Source organism: Leptinotarsa decemlineata, unplaced genomic scaffold (assembly GCF_025532065.1).
Source record: "Leptinotarsa decemlineata unplaced genomic scaffold, Ldec_3_MD MMD2_tig00001719_RagTag_RagTag, whole genome shotgun sequence".
NCBI classification, from domain to species: domain Eukaryota; kingdom Metazoa; phylum Arthropoda; class Insecta; order Coleoptera; family Chrysomelidae; genus Leptinotarsa; species Leptinotarsa decemlineata.
Genome location: NW_027412569.1, coordinates 5,439,773 through 5,458,724, shown reverse-complemented (window position 1 = coordinate 5,458,724; position 18,952 = coordinate 5,439,773). Strand labels below are relative to the sequence as shown.

Genomic DNA, 18,952 nt, shown 5'->3' with positions numbered 1-18,952 from the left:
TATTGATTTCAATTTAAGAGCCACCGGTATACAGCTGTTTCAGCCTATTGGGCATCATCAGTACCGAGCAGAGGGTCCTCGATTGAAGACAAAATGTGAATAACCAAGAAAAGCATTTGATAAAAATAACTGCCTTAATGCAAGCGAGACTGGAACCACCTATTGGTGTGAAATCCAAGTCAACTTTCCAGTCATCTATTTATCTTTTGATTTTCATGGAATTATTTTCCAGCAGCTTGAATGCATTAACCTTTCTCGATTTCATATTATTTATAGAAACGGATTCGTTTTTCTGATGGCATTCCAGGATAGCTTCACAAATATCTGCTACCGCAGCTGTCGGTTGATTGGTCAATCCACCAACACTGACATGAAAACTTGGCTAGTTGACTTGGGTGTCACACCAATAGGTGGTTCTACTTATGTCTCGCTTGCGTTTACGTGGTCATTTCTATCAAGTACTCTTCCTGGTTCACATATTGTCTTCAATCGAAGACAATATGTGAATAAGCAGCTATCTACCGGTAGCTCTTGAATTAAAATCAATATGGGAGTGATCAAATAGTACTTATCTACTCATTTTCATGGAATTATTTTCCAGCAGCTTGACTGCATTAACCTTTCTCGATGAAAATTTCTAGTAAAATGACCGTGCTACATTTTGTTTGAAGATATTCTAAAACTTACCTGGCATAAAACAAACAAGAAACTTATTCATAAAATATATAATTATAGTTCATTTTTGATAGTTTTGTACATATTTATTCTCTGCCAATTGCACTGAAAACTTAAATATAAACGTTTTTGAACGAACTCAATATAAAATTCTCCTAGGATCTTGGAGCTTCATTTTTCTTGCTAGTTTTTGATTGCCCTCCTTAACAAGTTCATTCAGCAGTTTTTTTTCAGTAAGTTATGGTTGAGTTGTTCGCAGTATAGAAGTCAAGAGATCGATGAACAGCATTATCCATCTTTGCTGAAACAGTTTGAAAGTAAATAATAATGACATAAAATACATTTCAGTGTAACTAGTACAATTTACTAATAATTCAGGACTGATTTAACTGCAACTAGCTGAATTTTTCACTGAACTTTCATTTTATAGTAGAGAAAAATTCCTGTGAAGTTCCAGCAAATACTCTTGGGTTGCTTTAAAAGTTTTGTCCGTTTTTATGAGTCTACTCTGAATTGTAATATCTCAGTGAATACTTTGAACAAGAATATTGATCTTAAAAATATTTAACTGCTATCTGGTTTATCTCTAATTTATATAGATGATACTTGGCTTGTACTTCAAACGTTCAAGCCAGTCTCTATATACCTACACAGTAGGTTTAATGGACTGACGCCCATCAGAAAACAACTACTCCCCTGGCTAATACCACGAAGGGCGTTGGATTATATCCGACAGGCGTCAGTGCAGGAATCTTCACAGAAAATTTCCTGCATATGCAATTGGCAATACAACTGAAAGAGTCGACCTTCAATTATGGAACAGGCACACTTGCAGACCGTTTTCGGGCTTATTAGCCACTCGTCAGTGCAAGATAGTGACCATCATCGACCTGACGTCAATGATATTCCACAATTGAAAATCGGAATTCTTTCAGAGTATTTCATTCCTCTTCCGAAGTTGGAAGTTAAAAAAAACAAAATTGAAAAATATAAGAACTCTATGTAAATACAATGAATTATTGTCAACCGGAAAGAAAGGATTAATAGGTTGGACTGAAATGTGAATCATATTTCGTTTTTTTCTTCAATTATTTCAAATCTGTTAACATCTTTCCAGAAAAAAAACACTGGTCTGTCTTATTTCAAGACATAAAAGGTAGGACTGATATTGCTAGATTATATTCATTGAAAGTCACTGACTTGAGTTTACTTCTAAGTATTCAGTTACTGTCGTTCAAAAATTATAAAATTTATTTACCTTAGTGGTTTACCTCTCGTTCACCTCTAGGTCTCATCTCACGGTCAACATCAGCCATTGCTAGTGCTTCAATAAGCCTTCTACCAAGTTCGTGATTCCTGTTGAACCTATGATGCAGTACTTGATCAATCTGAAAATTATCATCGAAATTATCACACTGATATTTATTTGATTCATTGAAAAGGAATACTAAAAAAGTATTCTCATACAATAACAAGGAGAACGTCAAGTTGTATACGTATAGCGCTTTCTATCTTTAAATTAAGGATCTACTGATGCCATTATGTGTGGAATATAATATCGTTCAAATGTCCGCCACGGTTTGTCTGAGTGGAGCGCATCTGAAACGTCCGATTTTCCAAGACTCTGACGCATAAATGCAGGCTGAATTCGACCGATGGCATGGGTTATGTTGGATTGGAGAACCACTGTGGTTTGTAGCTCATTCCCATAAACCTGTGACTTGAGAAAACCACAAAAAAAAAGTCTAATGGGGTCAAATTGCACGGTCTTGGTGACCAATTCACATCACCACGTAAGATGACCCTGCCCACAAATCGCTTGTGCAGAATATTCAATGTGGCATGAGCTGTTTAGCAAGTAGCGCTGTCCTGTTGAAACAACATGTCGTTGGTGTCTAGATCATCCATTTCAGGCCAAAAAAAAGTTGGTAATCATCGGCCTATAGTGCTCGCCTTTGACAGTGATAGCCTGGCCAACGTCGTTCTCAAAGAAATATGGACCGATGACGCCGCCAGACCAAAATCCTCACATAACAGAGACTTCTTTAGAATGCATTGGACCCTCTTGGATCTAACGTGGCTTGGTATCAGACCTGCCAGAATGAAAATGCAATAATGTACTAAATCCAGAGGACTACATTATGTTGTTGAGTGATTTTAGGAAAATTTTTCTCTATGAATTAAAATTGAACTAAAGCGCTGCCAAAACAGCCCGAAAAATTAACCAGACATTTGGAAATGATAGTGTTGTATTTCATCAGTTCGGACTTCCATTGTCTAAGATAATATAAATTGATTTGAAATCCCTGAAAAAAATTAATAAGATTAACCAAAAATAGCAATTTTATTAAACAAAAACTGAAATTACAAAGAAATAACACACAAACTACAACCAAAAAAATTAAAAATTGAGATATTAATAAAAGCTGAAAATGAAAATATTAACAAAAAAGATTCCAAACCAAGTTACGTCACGACGTTTCGATTGTTAGTATCCACAATCGTCTTCGGGTGATAACTGGACTTATTCCTCCGAGATTTGACTATTTATAGGTCATTCGAGTGCTTTCACCTATCCCCTCTTTCCGCTTCATTGGTTTTAGCGGGAGATGACCGTTTGGCGGGAGTTGGTCGTTTTTCGCTTGATTAGAGGTTTCCATATGCTACGTATCTCTACGCCGGCTTGACTAAATGCGTTGTTGCGTAGAGATACGTAACATATCGAAACCTCTAATCAAGCGAAAACCGTTTGGCGGGACAACTCCCGCCGGGACAACATCCCGCTAAAACCAATGAAGTGGAAAGAGGGGGTAGGTGAAAGCACTCGAATGACCTATAAATCGTTAGATCTCGGAGGAATAAGTCCACTTATCACCCAAAGACGATTGTGGATACTAACAATCGAAACGTCGTGACGTAACTTGGTTTGGAATATTTTAATTTTTCATTTTTTGTTAATAATATTTTTATTTTCAGCTTTTATCAATAATTCAATTTTTTATTTTTTTGGTAGTAGCTTGTATGTTATTTCTTTGTGATTTCAGTTTTTTGTTTAATAAAATTGTTGTTTTTGGTTAATCTTTTTAATTTTTTCAGGGATTTCAAATCAATTTATATCATATCAGACAATGGAAGTCCGAACTGATGAAATACACCACGAAACATTGTCAACCACCTTCAAACAAATGATAGTGTTGATGTGGTCAACCCAACATAATCCAGGACGAGGATTTGATGACTCTGGTTGGAGACTGATCCATCTCAAATGGTGCGTGGGATGGAGGAAGAACTAGGCATAAACTCCCATGCGGTTTATGATGGTTTAAAACGTATTGGAAAGGTCAACAATCTCAAAAAGTGGGTGCCCCACAATATGAAGAATCCACAGAGATTGTCACGTTTCGAGGTCTGTTCTTTGCTTTTGCGCAACCAAAACCATCCTTTTTTGTATCTGACCATCACGTGTGATGAAAAGTGGATCCTCTACAACAGGAGACGTTGACCACAATGGTTGGACACCAATGAGACCCAGACACTTCCCAAATGTGAGAACCCACTGAAAAAAGACCATAGTTACTGTTTGGTAATCAGCGGCTGGTGTGAGTCACTACAATTTTCTGCAATCGGGCCAAACCCTCACAGCAGAGTCCCATTGTAAGGAAATCGATGAAATGTGTCGAAAATTGCGTCAGCAGCAGCTGCGACAACGCCCGTCTGCACGTTTCACAAATCACCGTCCAAAAATTAAACAAATTGAGCGTCGAAGTTCTGCCTCACCCACCATACTCCCCAGACCTCTCGCCAATCGACCACCATCTTTTCTAGCAGTTCGATAACTTCATCCCTGGTATAACTTTCGCCAATCAGGACCAGGCAAAAACGGCCTTCGTCGACTTGCTTTCTACTTCTCCATTCAATTATTATTTTGTAGTGTGTGTCAAAATAACTTTTCAGAGATCACCATAATTATCCTTCCATTAAACTAATCTTGATATTCCCAAACACAAAACTGCAACTTCTCAAAAATCTACTATACTACTGTATATCTCTTTGTAACATAATAATAATAATTTTATTAGTCTTTAGAAACACATAGTTTTTAGACACATCAATACAATCTCTAAAATAAGTTTGAGAGGATAATATTCATCAATACAGTTTCTAAAAAATACTTGTAGATACATTAGATTTACGAAAAAATACAAGTTAAAAAGATGAAATTCCAATTTTTTAAAATTGATTAAAATGTAAAGCCATGAGTATTTTACAAAGTATAAATCACATAACTGACATATTATATCTATTTAAAGTTGAGTACAAGTTTAGGAGGTGACCACAAAAGTGCCTCTTTCTTCTTGAATAACTTCGAAAAATTGATGATAATGGATGTTTGGTTAACATTTTCTTCAATAAGTTTTTGAATCTTCTGAAAGGCAAGTTACGAAATTCGACAGATAAGGCATTGCATATGTTAATTCCTAAATTATCTGTTCTTTTCAACCCATCAGCTGTAGAAACGAGGTTGGAAAGAACAGATGACAAAAATCAAATCATGTTTATCAATCAATCTGGTTTTCGAAAAAAAAACCATTCTTGTGAAACATCACTACATTTATCGCTAACTAAATTTACTAATGAAACAGATAAAGGTAAATATGTTGAAGCTGTCTTTTTAGATTTCAAAAGGGCTTTTGAAACGATTGATAGAAGTATTTTCATTCAGAAGTTGAGAAGATATGGGACTGAGGGGGTGGTTTATGAATGGATAAGTAATTATTCATCAAATAGGAAACAGAGAATACGTGTGAACGATTATCATATATAACAAATCACAAAGGATTACCACAAGGTAGTGTGCTTAGTCCCCTATTATTCATTTTGTATCTGAGTGATATACAATTATTTACAGACTGTGAGTTCATCAACTTATTTGCAGATGATACCTTATCGGCCTGTACTGGAATAGATTTAGAAGAAACTGTTAGCAGAATGAATAAGGTTTTACAAGAAAGCAGAAAAATATCTGAAAACCAATAAAAAGAAACTTAACGTTAAAAAACTGAAGCATGAATCGTCAATAACTAATCAACAGATACAAAAATTATGGTATATAAATCAATAATCCAACCCCATTTTGAATACTGTGCATCTATTTTATTCTCTTTTAATTTGAACAAAGTGCAACAAATACAAAAACTACAAAATCGGGAAATGAGAATAATTTTAAAATGTAATAGGTATACACCAATTTGTACCATGCTATCTGCTCTACAATGGCTCTCAGTATCCAAAAGATTATTCTATTGTTCCAATGGTTTTCATTTATAAAATATTAAATAAAATGACCCCTCCATACTTGCTATCATTAATAACATTCAATAAGGACATTCATCACCATTCTTCTCGGCACAACAGTCACATTCATATAAATAGAACAAATACAAGAAATAGTATGAGCAGTTTATTCTTCAAAGGTTTCCTCCGATTCAATGATTTACCTGATGCAATTAAATCTACTCTTTCATTGAAAATTTTCAATAGGGAACTGTTAAAATGTATCCATGATTGAAAACTTCATTTGTGTTCACTTCAAATTATGTATGTATATAACATTGTATTATTTATATAAATTTTGTTGATTATATTATATTTTAAGTTAGCTAACCTGTATATTAGGGAATTGAGATTCAATAAATAAATTCATTCTAATGATATAGGAATTAAGCTATACAATGCCTTATCTGTGGAATTTCGTAACTTGCCATTCAGAAGATTCACACACAGTTTCAAAATGAAAGATAATTATGACCAATATAATTCAAAATAACAAAGTAGTTCAAGCTCTGAATCATTTCATCAAATAAAATAATTCATTTAAACATTTCAAACTTGTGTGGTTGTTCAACTCAACATTTAAACTCTCTTTATATTCATTTTTCTTCATTTAGTTTAGTTTCACTATGTCAATGTCCTGTGTATTTTCAATGTCAATAAACATTATTATTGTTATTAAATGGAATTACCTTTTGGGGATTTTGTAGTCAACGATTACTACAATCAGTGTTTGTGCAGTTAGATACCTATGGAAAGCTCAAATGCGTGAACCCTGTATTCATCAGCAAGGGCATTTTAACCCTCAACTGCATTTTTATTCTAAGGTCTGTATGTCTAATATACAAAAACCTCAATACAGTTGATACCCCAAAATTAAGTAGTCAAATGAAATATGTTACAAGGCATATATTATATGAAAATAAAATACCTCTCCCTATTCCGAAATCTACTTATGAAAGCAAAAAATATATAATTATGTACCCTCGAAAAGGCATTCTATAATCTCGAGGAATTATACAGTGAAACTCTGCTATGATTTTATTTTAGATATGATTTTATTTTCAGTATGTAATTTTTTTTCATTTTTAGTTAATTTTTATGTGATTTTTTATATATACCAACTCATTTTATCTATATTTGACATATGTTTATTTTTCAACTGATTAGTATAGGGTTTTTCTACTTTTGTAAATATTTTGTGTATTTAAAAAAGCACTCTTTAAAATTTTTTTTCCTAACATGCTTTGTCAATAAGAACTTGATTTATCTCTCTCTCTCTCTCAAATGATGCTACCTACATCCATTCCTCGTGCTGCTCCTTGTCGAGGTACCTGACGGGGGCCTCGTGGCATAAGAAACTGCTGTACCTGAAAGAAAAAGTATTCAAACTTTAATACAACAAACAACTGAAGATCTGAGAAGAAGTTTAAACTTTTCTAACTTGCTTGCCTTGACAGAAAAATAAATACGACTCTTCCATTCATTTATGATACTTTTACAATAGCTAACCAAATTTCTGCACAAGCTGTGCCCAATTCAGCTTCAGTGATTACCCTGTTTATTCATATTCATTCATTTGTGAAGTTTTCATTGTAATTTTTTTTGAATAAACATATCTATCTATATCGAGGTTATAAATATCACGGTCTGACTATCGAGGATAAACTAAACTTATCACCTGGATGCTATTTAGTGTGAGCAGTAATGAATAAACTTGGATTTTCTACAGGAATAAATATAGTTTAAAAATATAAAAAACAGGTTTTTGAAGAACATCGAACTAAAAAGTTAAAAATATATTTTTTTAAATAAGATTAAAACAATAACGAACGAAAAATACTAGTATTATTATGAAAAAAGCGTGCGCGCTTTGTGCCATTTTTTTGTATATCAGGCGCCCCTCGCTTTTTTCACAATAATACTAGTATTTTTCGTTCGTAATTGTTTTAAGATTATTAAAAAAATATTTTTAACTTTTTAGTTTGATGTTCTTTAAAAGCGCGTTTTTTAGCACTCACTTTAGATCTACCTACCATACCCAATATTCAGAAAATAGGACCTCTATTTATTGATCAAAATTCAACAGGGGAACTGTATTTGAATATGCTGGAAACTACTGTTGACCTTCTCATCACTGAAATCGTCGAAGCAAATCCTAATGAATTCGATATGGATATTGTATTCCAACAAGATAGAGAACCACCACATTACTCCAGACAAGTAAGAAACTATTTAGATACTACTTTTCCCGGTTGTTGGATTGGCCGTCGAGGTCCTATAGAATGGCCAGCCCGCTCGCCAGATTTGACACCTTTGGACTTTTTCAAATGGCTATTTGAAGCAAAAGGTGTACGAAACTGAACCTGCTTCAATATTGGATGTACGGCAGAGAATAATAAATATTTGTAGAGATATTGATGTTACTGTGTTCGAAAATGTTCGGCGTGAAATATCGGATAGGCTGTTCATATGTCAAGAAGTTCAAGGCAACCATTTCGAGCATCTTCTGAACTGACCTCAAGCTTATTACCTCATATTATTTAGTTAAATGTCAATGTATTCAGGCAATTATTGAAAGTTCCGCCATTTTGTAGTAGTTGAAGATATTGACATTATATTCTGGGGTTGTGAAGCATTTGTCAGGATCTTCAAAAAGATGTGTCACAAGACCCCCCTTTCCATTCAATTTTTTTCTCCCAGATGGCGCCTAGTCACCATTTTGAAAGTTTCATCTGTCAATTTCACTTCAAAATAAAGTTGAAAAGAGAAATGAAAATTTCTATGTTTTTAACCACTTTTATTTGTAACTAACGTTACTGCAGTTTCATCCTATATGGACATTTTCAAACTTGAACAGTAAACTCAACTTATTGTTCAATATTATGGATAAATTGATGGATGTAGCCGTTACTACGTGGTAGGAAATCATATTGATATTAAGTGGTAAAAAACATAAGAAATTTTCATTTCTCTTTTCAATATTATGGATACATGGAAAAAATATTGTCACTGGAACTGAAATTCACAATCGTGATGAAAGAAAAGGTTCATGTCCCAGTTAAACAGTAAAATTTGATACTGGCTGGTTGGAGGAATTCCTCAGTAAAAAACTCACTGAAGAAATTCACTTGTTGCCAACCCATCATATAACATAGAAGAGGTTCTTTCACAGACTTGAATATAACTGTGCTTTTATGTGTATAATTGTATCATATATATTTTCCCATGGTGTTACTTGATTTATCCACACAATACTATGGGATGACGATCTATCTCTGATAATTCATAACCACTATACTGTACAGCGGAAATAATGAGAAGGGTTTTCAATGAAAATTTGCTTTACTGTCAGCATTATTGCTATTGTATCATTCCCTCTCGTTAGGGATAAAGCTGTGGATTGATGAAATTTTGCTATCTATCTATACATTCAAAATTATTAATTTGCTGAAGTATAATTCATTTTTTTTAAACCTTAGCACCGATGTTGAGAACTATTGAAGCCAAGAGTTATGACTTACACTGTGGTTCTATTAAATAGTTGTTCGTTGTTATCTGGTCCATTACGAATGAGTGAATCTGCTGGACACGATTCGCAGGTTTTATATCCCACGTTTCGTCTACAATTGCGGTAGACATTATCAAAGGCGTTGAGGTAAAGAGTGCAGTTTTCTAGTTGTCCTCTTCTACCATACTATGCGCTGAAAGGACAACTGAAAGTTTGTTCCCATTATCTCATCTTTGATGTCTACCACAGTTGTAGATGAAACAGTTTCACAAATAAATTCACAAAGAATTGCTGCTACTTACAATTTGAACTGCCATTGGTCTTGGATCCTGGGGCGGTGGATTTCGGGGGCGTTCTGGCAAAGGAACGTCTTGCACCTTGAAAAAAAAAAAGTATTGTAAGAAATATGTTGATATATTCAATGTTTTTATTCTACAGCTGTATATTTTCAAAAGAATAACCCCTCTGGAACAAATGGGCTTGCATGATCTAATCACAAGTGTTAAGCAAGTTATGCAGAAGGATGATTGGTACCTGGACCTTATCAGCTATCAGCAAAAGAGCCTGTTACATCAGATAGTCTTTCTTACAAAGATTCATTGAAAGAAATATCTGTGCAAGGTGCCAAAAAGATCCAGAGAGGAGACCAAAATTCCCCCACAGAAGGGGTTGAGAAACTCCAGAAGTTACCAAGAACAGAATAGATTCTATAGAGAGACTCCTAGTGGTGATTATTGGTAGCTGCCATCCCAAAATTGGCAATATTTCCTCAAATAGCCACACAAATCAGCAGTTCAAAATATCAAGTTGGTTAAAAAAACTGCATTTGGTACATGGTTTGGAGATGCACAAATGAACCTGAGAAAACTTCGGAAGGAGACAGTCTTGACCCTGGTCGAGTCCAAAGAATTTTTGAAAATTCCTGTTCTATATATTGGATAAATGATGAGCAAATTCTGGCCTCTTCCAGAGATGAAAGATCCTCAACAGCAGTACAGCTGCTACTTACAATTTGAAATGCATTATGTCTTGCTTCCTCGGGCGGCATAATTCGCTGGCGTGGCATCTTGAAAAAAAAATATATTATGGAAATATGTTGATATCTTCAATGTTTTTATTCTACAGCTGTAGCTTTTTAGCAGAATAACCCTACTGGAACAAATGAGCTTGTATGGTCTAATTCCAAATGTTTGGCAACTCATGCAGAAGGATGAATGGTTCTTGGACCTTAGCAATCAGCAACGAATAACAATATCCTTTATTCGCCATAAAAAATAAAATAGTATTATAAGGTTATGTCAAATATCATATACCATAAGAATACCATAAAAACATTAAATGAATAAATAAAAAATAAACAAATAAGGAAATGGGATGTGAACAATTTCAATATAAATATCACTGTCTACGTAGATTGTAAATTCAAAATATTAGGTGGTGTTGAAGTCAAATGATAAGAATTCGTCGATATTATAATATGCGTTTTCCAGGCAGATATTCTTCATATAGTTTGTAAACGAGGCTGTATTCAAGTTTCTCGTATCTTCTGGTAGTTTATTAAATAAAATAAGACCATAATAATTTTTCGAAAAACGGCAGTGATTTAGTCTTGTGAATTCAATTTTAATCTGTTGTGATTGTCTGGTGTTATGTGAATCAAAATCGTTTTGATTTAGATATAAGTGGGGATTTTTTTACATAATTTATACACGAATAGGCGTAAAAAGAAGGTAATGTAAACATTTTATTATCAATAAATGTTGTTTTAACGTCTTCTTGATAACCCAGTTTGAAGATAACTCGCAAAACTTTTCTTTGCAGTCCAAACACTCTTTTTGCATGAGGCGAGTGCCCCCAGAGTACTAGATCATAAGACATATGGGACATAAAAAGTGAATGATAAGCGGTGATAATGGTTTCAATAGATGAGATTAAGCTTCTTATAATATGAATGCTCGTTGCCAATTTTTTGCAAATAAAATCTACAGTTTTCCCAAGAGAGCCTAGGATCCATTTGGAATCCAAAAAATTTATAATAATAATAATAACTTTATTCGTCTTTTCGATCATATACATGATATAAATAAAAATATGAAAATTATATAAAACAATAATAACAGTCCACAGTATAACATAGATCTGACACTTGAAACAGGTACTTAACAATATACATAAATAAAAAATAACACAAACACACATATATGTATACACATACATAAATAATCGATTTATTTTGGACTATAGGCATTTGTTTGTGTGTAAAAAAGTAATGTTGCGTTTTATTAGTATTCAATTTTAATTTATTATTTGTCAGCCATCTATTAGAATTCGAGTCTGGGCATTCGACTCTGCTACTTTAATTTCTTTAACTAGAGCCTCGTAGTTTGTATTTTGGAGCGTTAATGATGTGTTGTCAGAAAATTGCGTAATCTCAGAGTCATCTTCAGTCTTGAAATCAATCACATAAATCAAGTATAGAATTGGTTCCAAAACCGAACCTTGGTAGACTCCGTTTTTTATTTCTTTGGTATCAGTTGCCTTCTTATTCAAAAAAACGTATTGTCTATGTTCCGATAGATATGATCTAATAACATTAAGTTTTCCTCAAATTTGAACCACTCCATTTTTTAAAGCAGGATTTCATGAGACAACAATCGAATGCCTCCTGAAGATCGCTGAACACTGTTCCTGTGTTTACACATTTTTGAAATCCTATGACTATTTTACCTACTAGATGCATTACCACATTGGTAATCTGGAATGATGTTATGTACCTCAAGGTGTTCTACTAACTGCGATATCAGAGCAGCTTAAAATATTTTGCCGATTACGGGAAGTATTGAGATGGGTCTCAGTTTACACAATTCTTCGTCATTTTTTTCTTTTGGTATTGGGATCACTTTAGTAATTTTAAGGCAATCAGGAAAAGTTCCGGATTTCTTTGCTTCGTTTATCGACTTTGTTAAGGGTGTGATTATGATATTTTTGATTATTTTTATTAAAAAGATATATAGCTCATAATAGTCAGCACTGGTTTTATTTTTCATTTTATTTATTATAGTTCTAGTTTCGTTAAAGGTTACTTCCCTAAATTTAAAGTTTGGGAAACAGTTGAAATTTCCTGGCAATGGAGAAGTTACATGTGATTGGGTTTGTACTACACTGTGATATATATCGTCTGCTTTGTTGATAAAGAAGTCGTTTTATGTCATTTTCGTTTAGTTTGATTTCTGGGCGTTTTTTTGTTTTGCCTCTCTCTTCATTTATTATATCCCAACACGTTTTGTTAATATTAAATGTGTTAAAATGTGACTTGTCTCTAATTTTATATATATATATATATATATATATATATATATATATATATATATATATATATATACATTTTTTTTTATTGTTTTGTATTTTTTAAGTGACTGACTGTACTATGAAGAGCATTATTTGCTAATAAAGAGTAATAATATAATATTATTCGAATCCTTTATTTTCCTATTAAACTCTCTTGTAGTTTCCAGTTTTTGTTTGTATACTTTTTGATATTCTTTTTTTAGATTTTTTATGTGCATATCATTAGAAATTTGGCATAGTTCTGATACGATCTGTAATTGATTTTTCATGGTTTGGAGCTCATTTGTATACCAGGATTTTTTACTGCTTTTTTTGTAATTATTTTTTTGATTGAGAGGAAAACAATTTTCCATATATGACTTGAGTATGTCAATAAATTTCAAAACTTTTTTGTTTATACTCGATTCATTACAATCAACGAAATCCCAATTTTGCATATCTAATTTCTGGAAAAAATTAAATTAATTTTTTTCATTTTCGTAGGATCTGTAATATATTTTGTTGCTATTACGTCCATTATCAATGCTTAGCATTAATTTCATATTTACAATGTTATGGTCGGATAGGCCCCGATCCCACACTCTCGTGAGTGCATCCGTCTCAAAGTTCAATAGAAAATTATCAAAGGTATTTTCATTTCTCGTTTTATGGTAGATTTTTTCTTCAAAGTTAAAAGAATTTATCGATTGTGTGGGCTCTCAGAATGTATCCATTAGACTTTTATACAGGGTGTCATCTGACTTGGGCCACCATCTTGGAATTTTTAAATACGGACCTGTATTTTTTGTTGTAGTTTTTGTATCCTAGACGTTCACTTCATACTGAGAAATTAAATTGAATTTTATATTGCGGGATTTTTCGATAATATTCGATTTGTGATTCATTTTATTGTGTGAATTATTCCCTTTTAAATTACGGCCCTGGGCATTGGTTGACTGAGTTGAATAAAAACATAATAGCAACTTTCTCGTCTTCCTATGTATCGTAGAGTTTTTTTTATTATTAGGTACCTATTCATATTTTTTCCATTGCCCTGAGCGTTTTCTACAATGAACTTCAAATAAGAAAACCTTTTATGAATATTTGAAACATATCGACATAAAATATATATTATATGTGTTTTAATAAGCAGAAAAAGAAATGATAGCAATGATAACATCCGAAACGAACACTATATTTGTAATGAAAATTGAAATGAAATTATTCATATAGGTACCCAAAAAAATTATTAGCGCAATAAATGTTCGAATTGGAGTCCTTCCATTTCGAGACATTTTGAAACTCGATTTTTCTTATTATTTATTGCCCCTAATACACTTATTTGCTGCATTGTTGCGAAATCATTCAAAATCCTCAATCTCGAGTCTTCTATATTTTCTATCTCTCTGTCAGCATAAATCCTATTTTTCAATGTCCCCCATAGAAAATAGTCCAAAATAGTAAGATCTGGTGATCTTGCAGACCATCTTATTGTCCCATTATTTGCCTGGAAATGGAAGGACCTCAATTCGAACATTTATTGCACAATTAATTTTTTTGTTTATATAAATTACTTACTCCATTTCAATTTTCATAATAATTATAGTGTTTGTTTCGGATGTTATTATTGCTACCATTTTTTTTCTGCTCATCAAAACACGTATAATAATTTTTGTTGTAGATTTGTTTCAGATTATCATAAAAGGTTTTATTATTCAAAGTTCATTGTAGAAAACGCTCACAGCAATGGAAAAAATATGAATAGTTACCTAAAAATGAAAAAAAAACTCTCGAAAAACTCTACGGTACATAGGAAGACGTGAAAGTTGTTATTGTGTTTTTATTCACTCAGTCAACCAATTTCCAGGGCCGTAATTTAAAAGGGAATAATTCACACAATTATAATCGAATATTACCGAAAAATCCCGAAATATAAAATTCAATTTAATTTCTCATTATGAAGTGAACGTCTACGATTCAAAAACTACAACAAAAATACAGGTTCGTATTTAAAAATTCAAAGATGGGAGTGGTCCAAGTCAGATGACACCCTGTATAAAAGATTCATGGATATACTATGAGAGCCCACATCAAGTGCCAATAGCAAAATGTGGACAGATTTTCAATATGTCTGCAAATAAAGAAGATATAGGCCAAAAATAATTTGGGATTTTTGTGGTTTTTCCTGTATATCTCCAGAACCAAAAGAGCTATATTCGATTTCTTCACATCAATGAATAGGTCTCTAAAATACGCAACTTTGACATAATTTAACCGACACTCTATCTCTTATCGTTTACGAGATCCCCATGTACAGAAACGAATTTGAATAGCCCTGTATACTCATTTTAAATGTATCTTCCTTATTTCATTTTTTATACTTTGTTATCAAGCATTATGTACTTGATATTGTTTTTTATTGAAAACATTGTTATTATTCTCAGCTTCGTCAATAAGATTATTCTTTAGATAATATCTCACCTGAATATTAGCCCGTCCTCGACGGTGTGGGTGTCTATGAAGAAAGTGGTTGACCTGAAGAAAATTATATTATAATAATAATGACTTCATTCAAAGAATAATGATACAGAAAAGCAGAATAAAAATTTATTCATCATTAAAAATGTTATACATGTGGTACATACAGATATGAAATTTTATCAGGCTAGTCAGAACAGAACATAAAGCAACTGCGCTTATCTATAGTTACAGTATCTATATACACGTTAGCAGTTAAGTAGACATGTTGAAAAGATGCAAGAACGGCGATCAGCTTAAATTGGTTAAAATTGTGAAATCTATATATTTGCACGAGTACAATAAAGCAATAATACCTAGAGTTGTAGAAATTTCTTAGTAGAATGAAATGAATTTTTTGTAAGGTAGTCAGTAAAGCACTTCGGAATTTAGTGAAACTACATTTGTTTCCAAATAGCTGAAGTGCTCTACCATAACAGATGATACCCTCATAACTTGAGGATCCCTGACCAAGAGCCAGTCGAAAGTAGGATAATCACAGTTCATTAAGTGAAGGCAATGTTAAAAGCGCAAGGCAATGTTAATAGTGCAGTAAAGGTATTTCTACAGGATTCTCTGTGATGTAGACCTGCCATACATCTTATCCTTTTTTGCACAATGAATACTTTTGTCATATGGGCGGAATTTCCCCAAAAGGCCAGCCCATAAGACATTGCAGACTGTATGAGTCCAAAAACGTCAGTTTGAGTACCTGCAATGAAACAGTTTCCCGAAATGTCTCATTACAAAACACAAGCTACTCAATTTTGAGGTAAGATTTTCTACATGTACTTCTCAAGTCAGTTTTTGGTCAATTGCAAGTCCTAAGCATTTAATGACTGACCTGCTGTATAGATTTATGATCGATTCTTATGAGGGGACTGTAATCATATGAAGTCATATGAAGTACAACTTTATTAAAGAATATGTGAATTATGTGAAGGGAAAATTATTTATAGATACCCACGATATATTGTTAGATACAATCTATACAAATATACGATAAAAAACCTGTGCATGTAAATACTCTAGCTACGTTATATTGAAAAATACAAGAGTAAGAAGAAATAATTAACCTCATCAGACATTCTGACACTTAAAATCATTAAATACCATCGACCAGATACAATCTTTGGCTGCTAATGAGTAGAGGATATTATAACCTGGAAGAGTTTCTACACGAGGATATATTGTCATAAATTACTGCTTTACTGCATTTTTATTACATTTTGCTTGTTTTGTTGACATTTTTAAAAACTTCTACTTCTACTTCTAATGTTTGAAAATTTATATGCTTTTTATATACCTGGACTGTTGAAAAAATAAGGTAAATGTTCAATTTTCAGGAGTTTTTGCCACATGGTGGCCACATTGTGGAAAAACAATCCATGGCTTTTGCATCACGATAATCCATCTGCTAACCCGTCTTTTTTTTTTGTCAAAAACAACACCGGAACCATGCTCCAGCCACCGTACTCAACATACTTAACCCCCTGTGACTTTTTTCTGTTCCCAAGACTGAAGAGACCCATGAAAGGACGGAGTTTTGCGACGATTGAGGAGATATTGACGAATAAATGAATATTTTTGAGAAAAATGAAAATTCATTCCATTTTTTGAGCAGACAAGGTAGTTTAAATAATAATGCCTTTTTGACTATTGTGTTATGTGAAATTTAGGACGAATGAATCCTATTTTGTTCTATATATAGTGACACAGTCATTAAACTGTATATAAAAATGAATTATTAAAAATAAAAAAATCTAGTACAGGAAAAAGGCCCATTTATCATGTAGAAATAGTAATAATTATAGAAATGATAATTCATGTTAAATTTCAACAACTTGGCAAATACTGACTATGCCATATTATTTCAACTTTTTTTCTAGAATAAAAAAAAGAAGAAATATTTCATTATAGGCATTTAGGTGTTCTTTTACCGTTGTTCATTTCAGTTGAATCTAAAAGAAACCGACGTTGTGAAACTGCGATTGTAGGTAATCAAGTTAAAACTCACATTTTGAACCAATTCTAAATGTGCTTCTCTAGGTAAAGTCTTCTTCCTCTCATTAAAGTGTTGTTGGATATTCGCCGACGGATCCACTTTAAGTTTGGAAGGATCTATATCGGCTTTGGCAGCCTCAATCGCACCAACTACGTTTTGCCTGTTCACCTCATTTGTATCACTGTACAATGGGCATCTGGAAAAATAATAAATTAGTGGATATCGCCACCTAGAGTTCTAACACTTACAAGTGGAATTTATCACCGCCGATACCGTTAAAGTGGCTGTAATCTGTGACCGGTTTTTTGCAAAGGTAACACATTTTTGCTCCACAGCTGCAGGTCATTTTGTTACACCCTTCTTCTTTGAAGAAGCCCACTCCACATTTCCAACACTTTCTGAAAATAACAATTTCAAATGAATGTCAACGTCAATGATTTCAAGATCAACCCCTTACCTGATTAAGGCTTCAGACATTTTGTTTTCCAGGTACAGTCTAGCTTTCAGTTCCTCATCCTTTTCCAACTCGTCACATTTGTACGGTATATGATTTTCTTCTTTACAAAGGCGACAAGACTCTTTCATGCAATCCGGATTGAAGCACCTGAATATTTTATCGTTTTCGACTGGAATGCTCGCGAAATCACAAAACGGACACATCTCAAGTTCTTCAATGCCTGCTGCTTGAATTTCTGCCAGAGTCTTTTTCTGTGCCAATTTAGAAAACATTTTCGGAGGTAATACATTCTGAAACAATATAATTTTGTCTAAGAAAATATATCTTACCGACAAAGAAAAAAAAAGTTATTTATTATACAAGGGAAAAAAGTTTCACTAGTTCGGACTTCCATTGTCTACTATATAAAATGATTTGGAATTCCTGAAACAACTAAAAAAGAAGAATTAGAAATGAATAGCTGAAAATAAGAATTATATTAACCAAAATAAACCTGAAGTGAAATAATAGTGAAATTAAATACAAGTAAAAATAGAACAATTGAATGAATAAAAAAAAAAAGAAAATAAAAATAAAAAGTGGAGAGATTCCAAGTCACCTTAGTTCACGACGTTTCGATTATTAGTATCTACAATCGTCTTAGGGGTGATGACTGGACTGATTCCTCCGAGAGATGACTATTTATAGGTCTTGTGTCAAAAGAAATTAGAAATATCATAGTTTGAGGCGAGATTTTCATAGTGAATACAGGTTTTGAAAATGGAAAAGGATTGTTTTCCGAAACGATAACCACTTAAGAAAGCTAAGTATCAATATTCAATTTTTTCAATTGATTTTTTTCACTTTTAGGCAATATTTATGAAACAAGTTACTGACTAATTGGACTTTCCAATAGTTTATATTATGTAGTAACTTTTCGGAGTGAACTTAACAGTTTATCCTTTAGTACACTTCAGCAGATTCTCTATTGATTCATCTTCTATTTTTTCAGGTCGTGGAAGGTTATAAATCCAAAAAAATAGAATCAAACTTGAGTCCTCCACAAAAAAAAATGTCGTTTAAAGAATATTATGAAGTAATACTTAAATCGCATAAATATCATCAAATGAACATATAAATCCATCAAACT

General features: G+C 32.9%; 1 protein-coding gene and 1 long non-coding RNA gene across 9 annotated transcripts in view; both read right to left on the bottom strand.

Moving 5' to 3' along the window:
• Window positions 1-710: 710 nt before the first annotated feature.
• Window positions 711-18,952, bottom strand: part of LOC111507827 (uncharacterized) — a 64,872-nt gene continuing 46,630 nt past the window's right edge. For 6 of the 8 annotated variants that reach the window (XM_023163183.2, XM_023163184.2, XM_023163188.2 and 3 more), the window contains 9 exons: window positions 17,824-18,113; window positions 17,615-17,764; window positions 17,379-17,562; window positions 15,326-15,379; window positions 10,527-10,583; window positions 9,820-9,894; window positions 7,308-7,376; window positions 1,934-2,063; window positions 711-976 (listed from right to left, as the gene is read on the bottom strand). In XM_023163183.2, coding sequence (XP_023018951.2) covers window positions 1,935-2,063; window positions 7,308-7,376; window positions 9,820-9,894; window positions 10,527-10,583; window positions 15,326-15,379; window positions 17,379-17,562; window positions 17,615-17,764; window positions 17,824-18,113 — 1,008 coding nt within the window. In that variant the 3' untranslated portion in view covers window positions 711-976; window position 1,934. The remainder of the gene's footprint in view (window positions 977-1,933; window positions 2,064-7,307; window positions 7,377-9,819; window positions 9,895-10,526; window positions 10,584-15,325; window positions 15,380-17,378; window positions 17,563-17,614; window positions 17,765-17,823; window positions 18,114-18,952) is intronic. The other 2 variants (XM_074176359.1, XM_023163185.2) reach the window with 2 other exon arrangements.
• Window positions 10,585-15,319, bottom strand: LOC141482696 (uncharacterized). Its single transcript, XR_012465669.1, has 2 exons — window positions 14,423-15,319; window positions 10,585-14,367 (listed from the first exon to the last, which is right to left on the bottom strand). It is a non-coding gene; the product is annotated as an uncharacterized lncRNA (long non-coding RNA).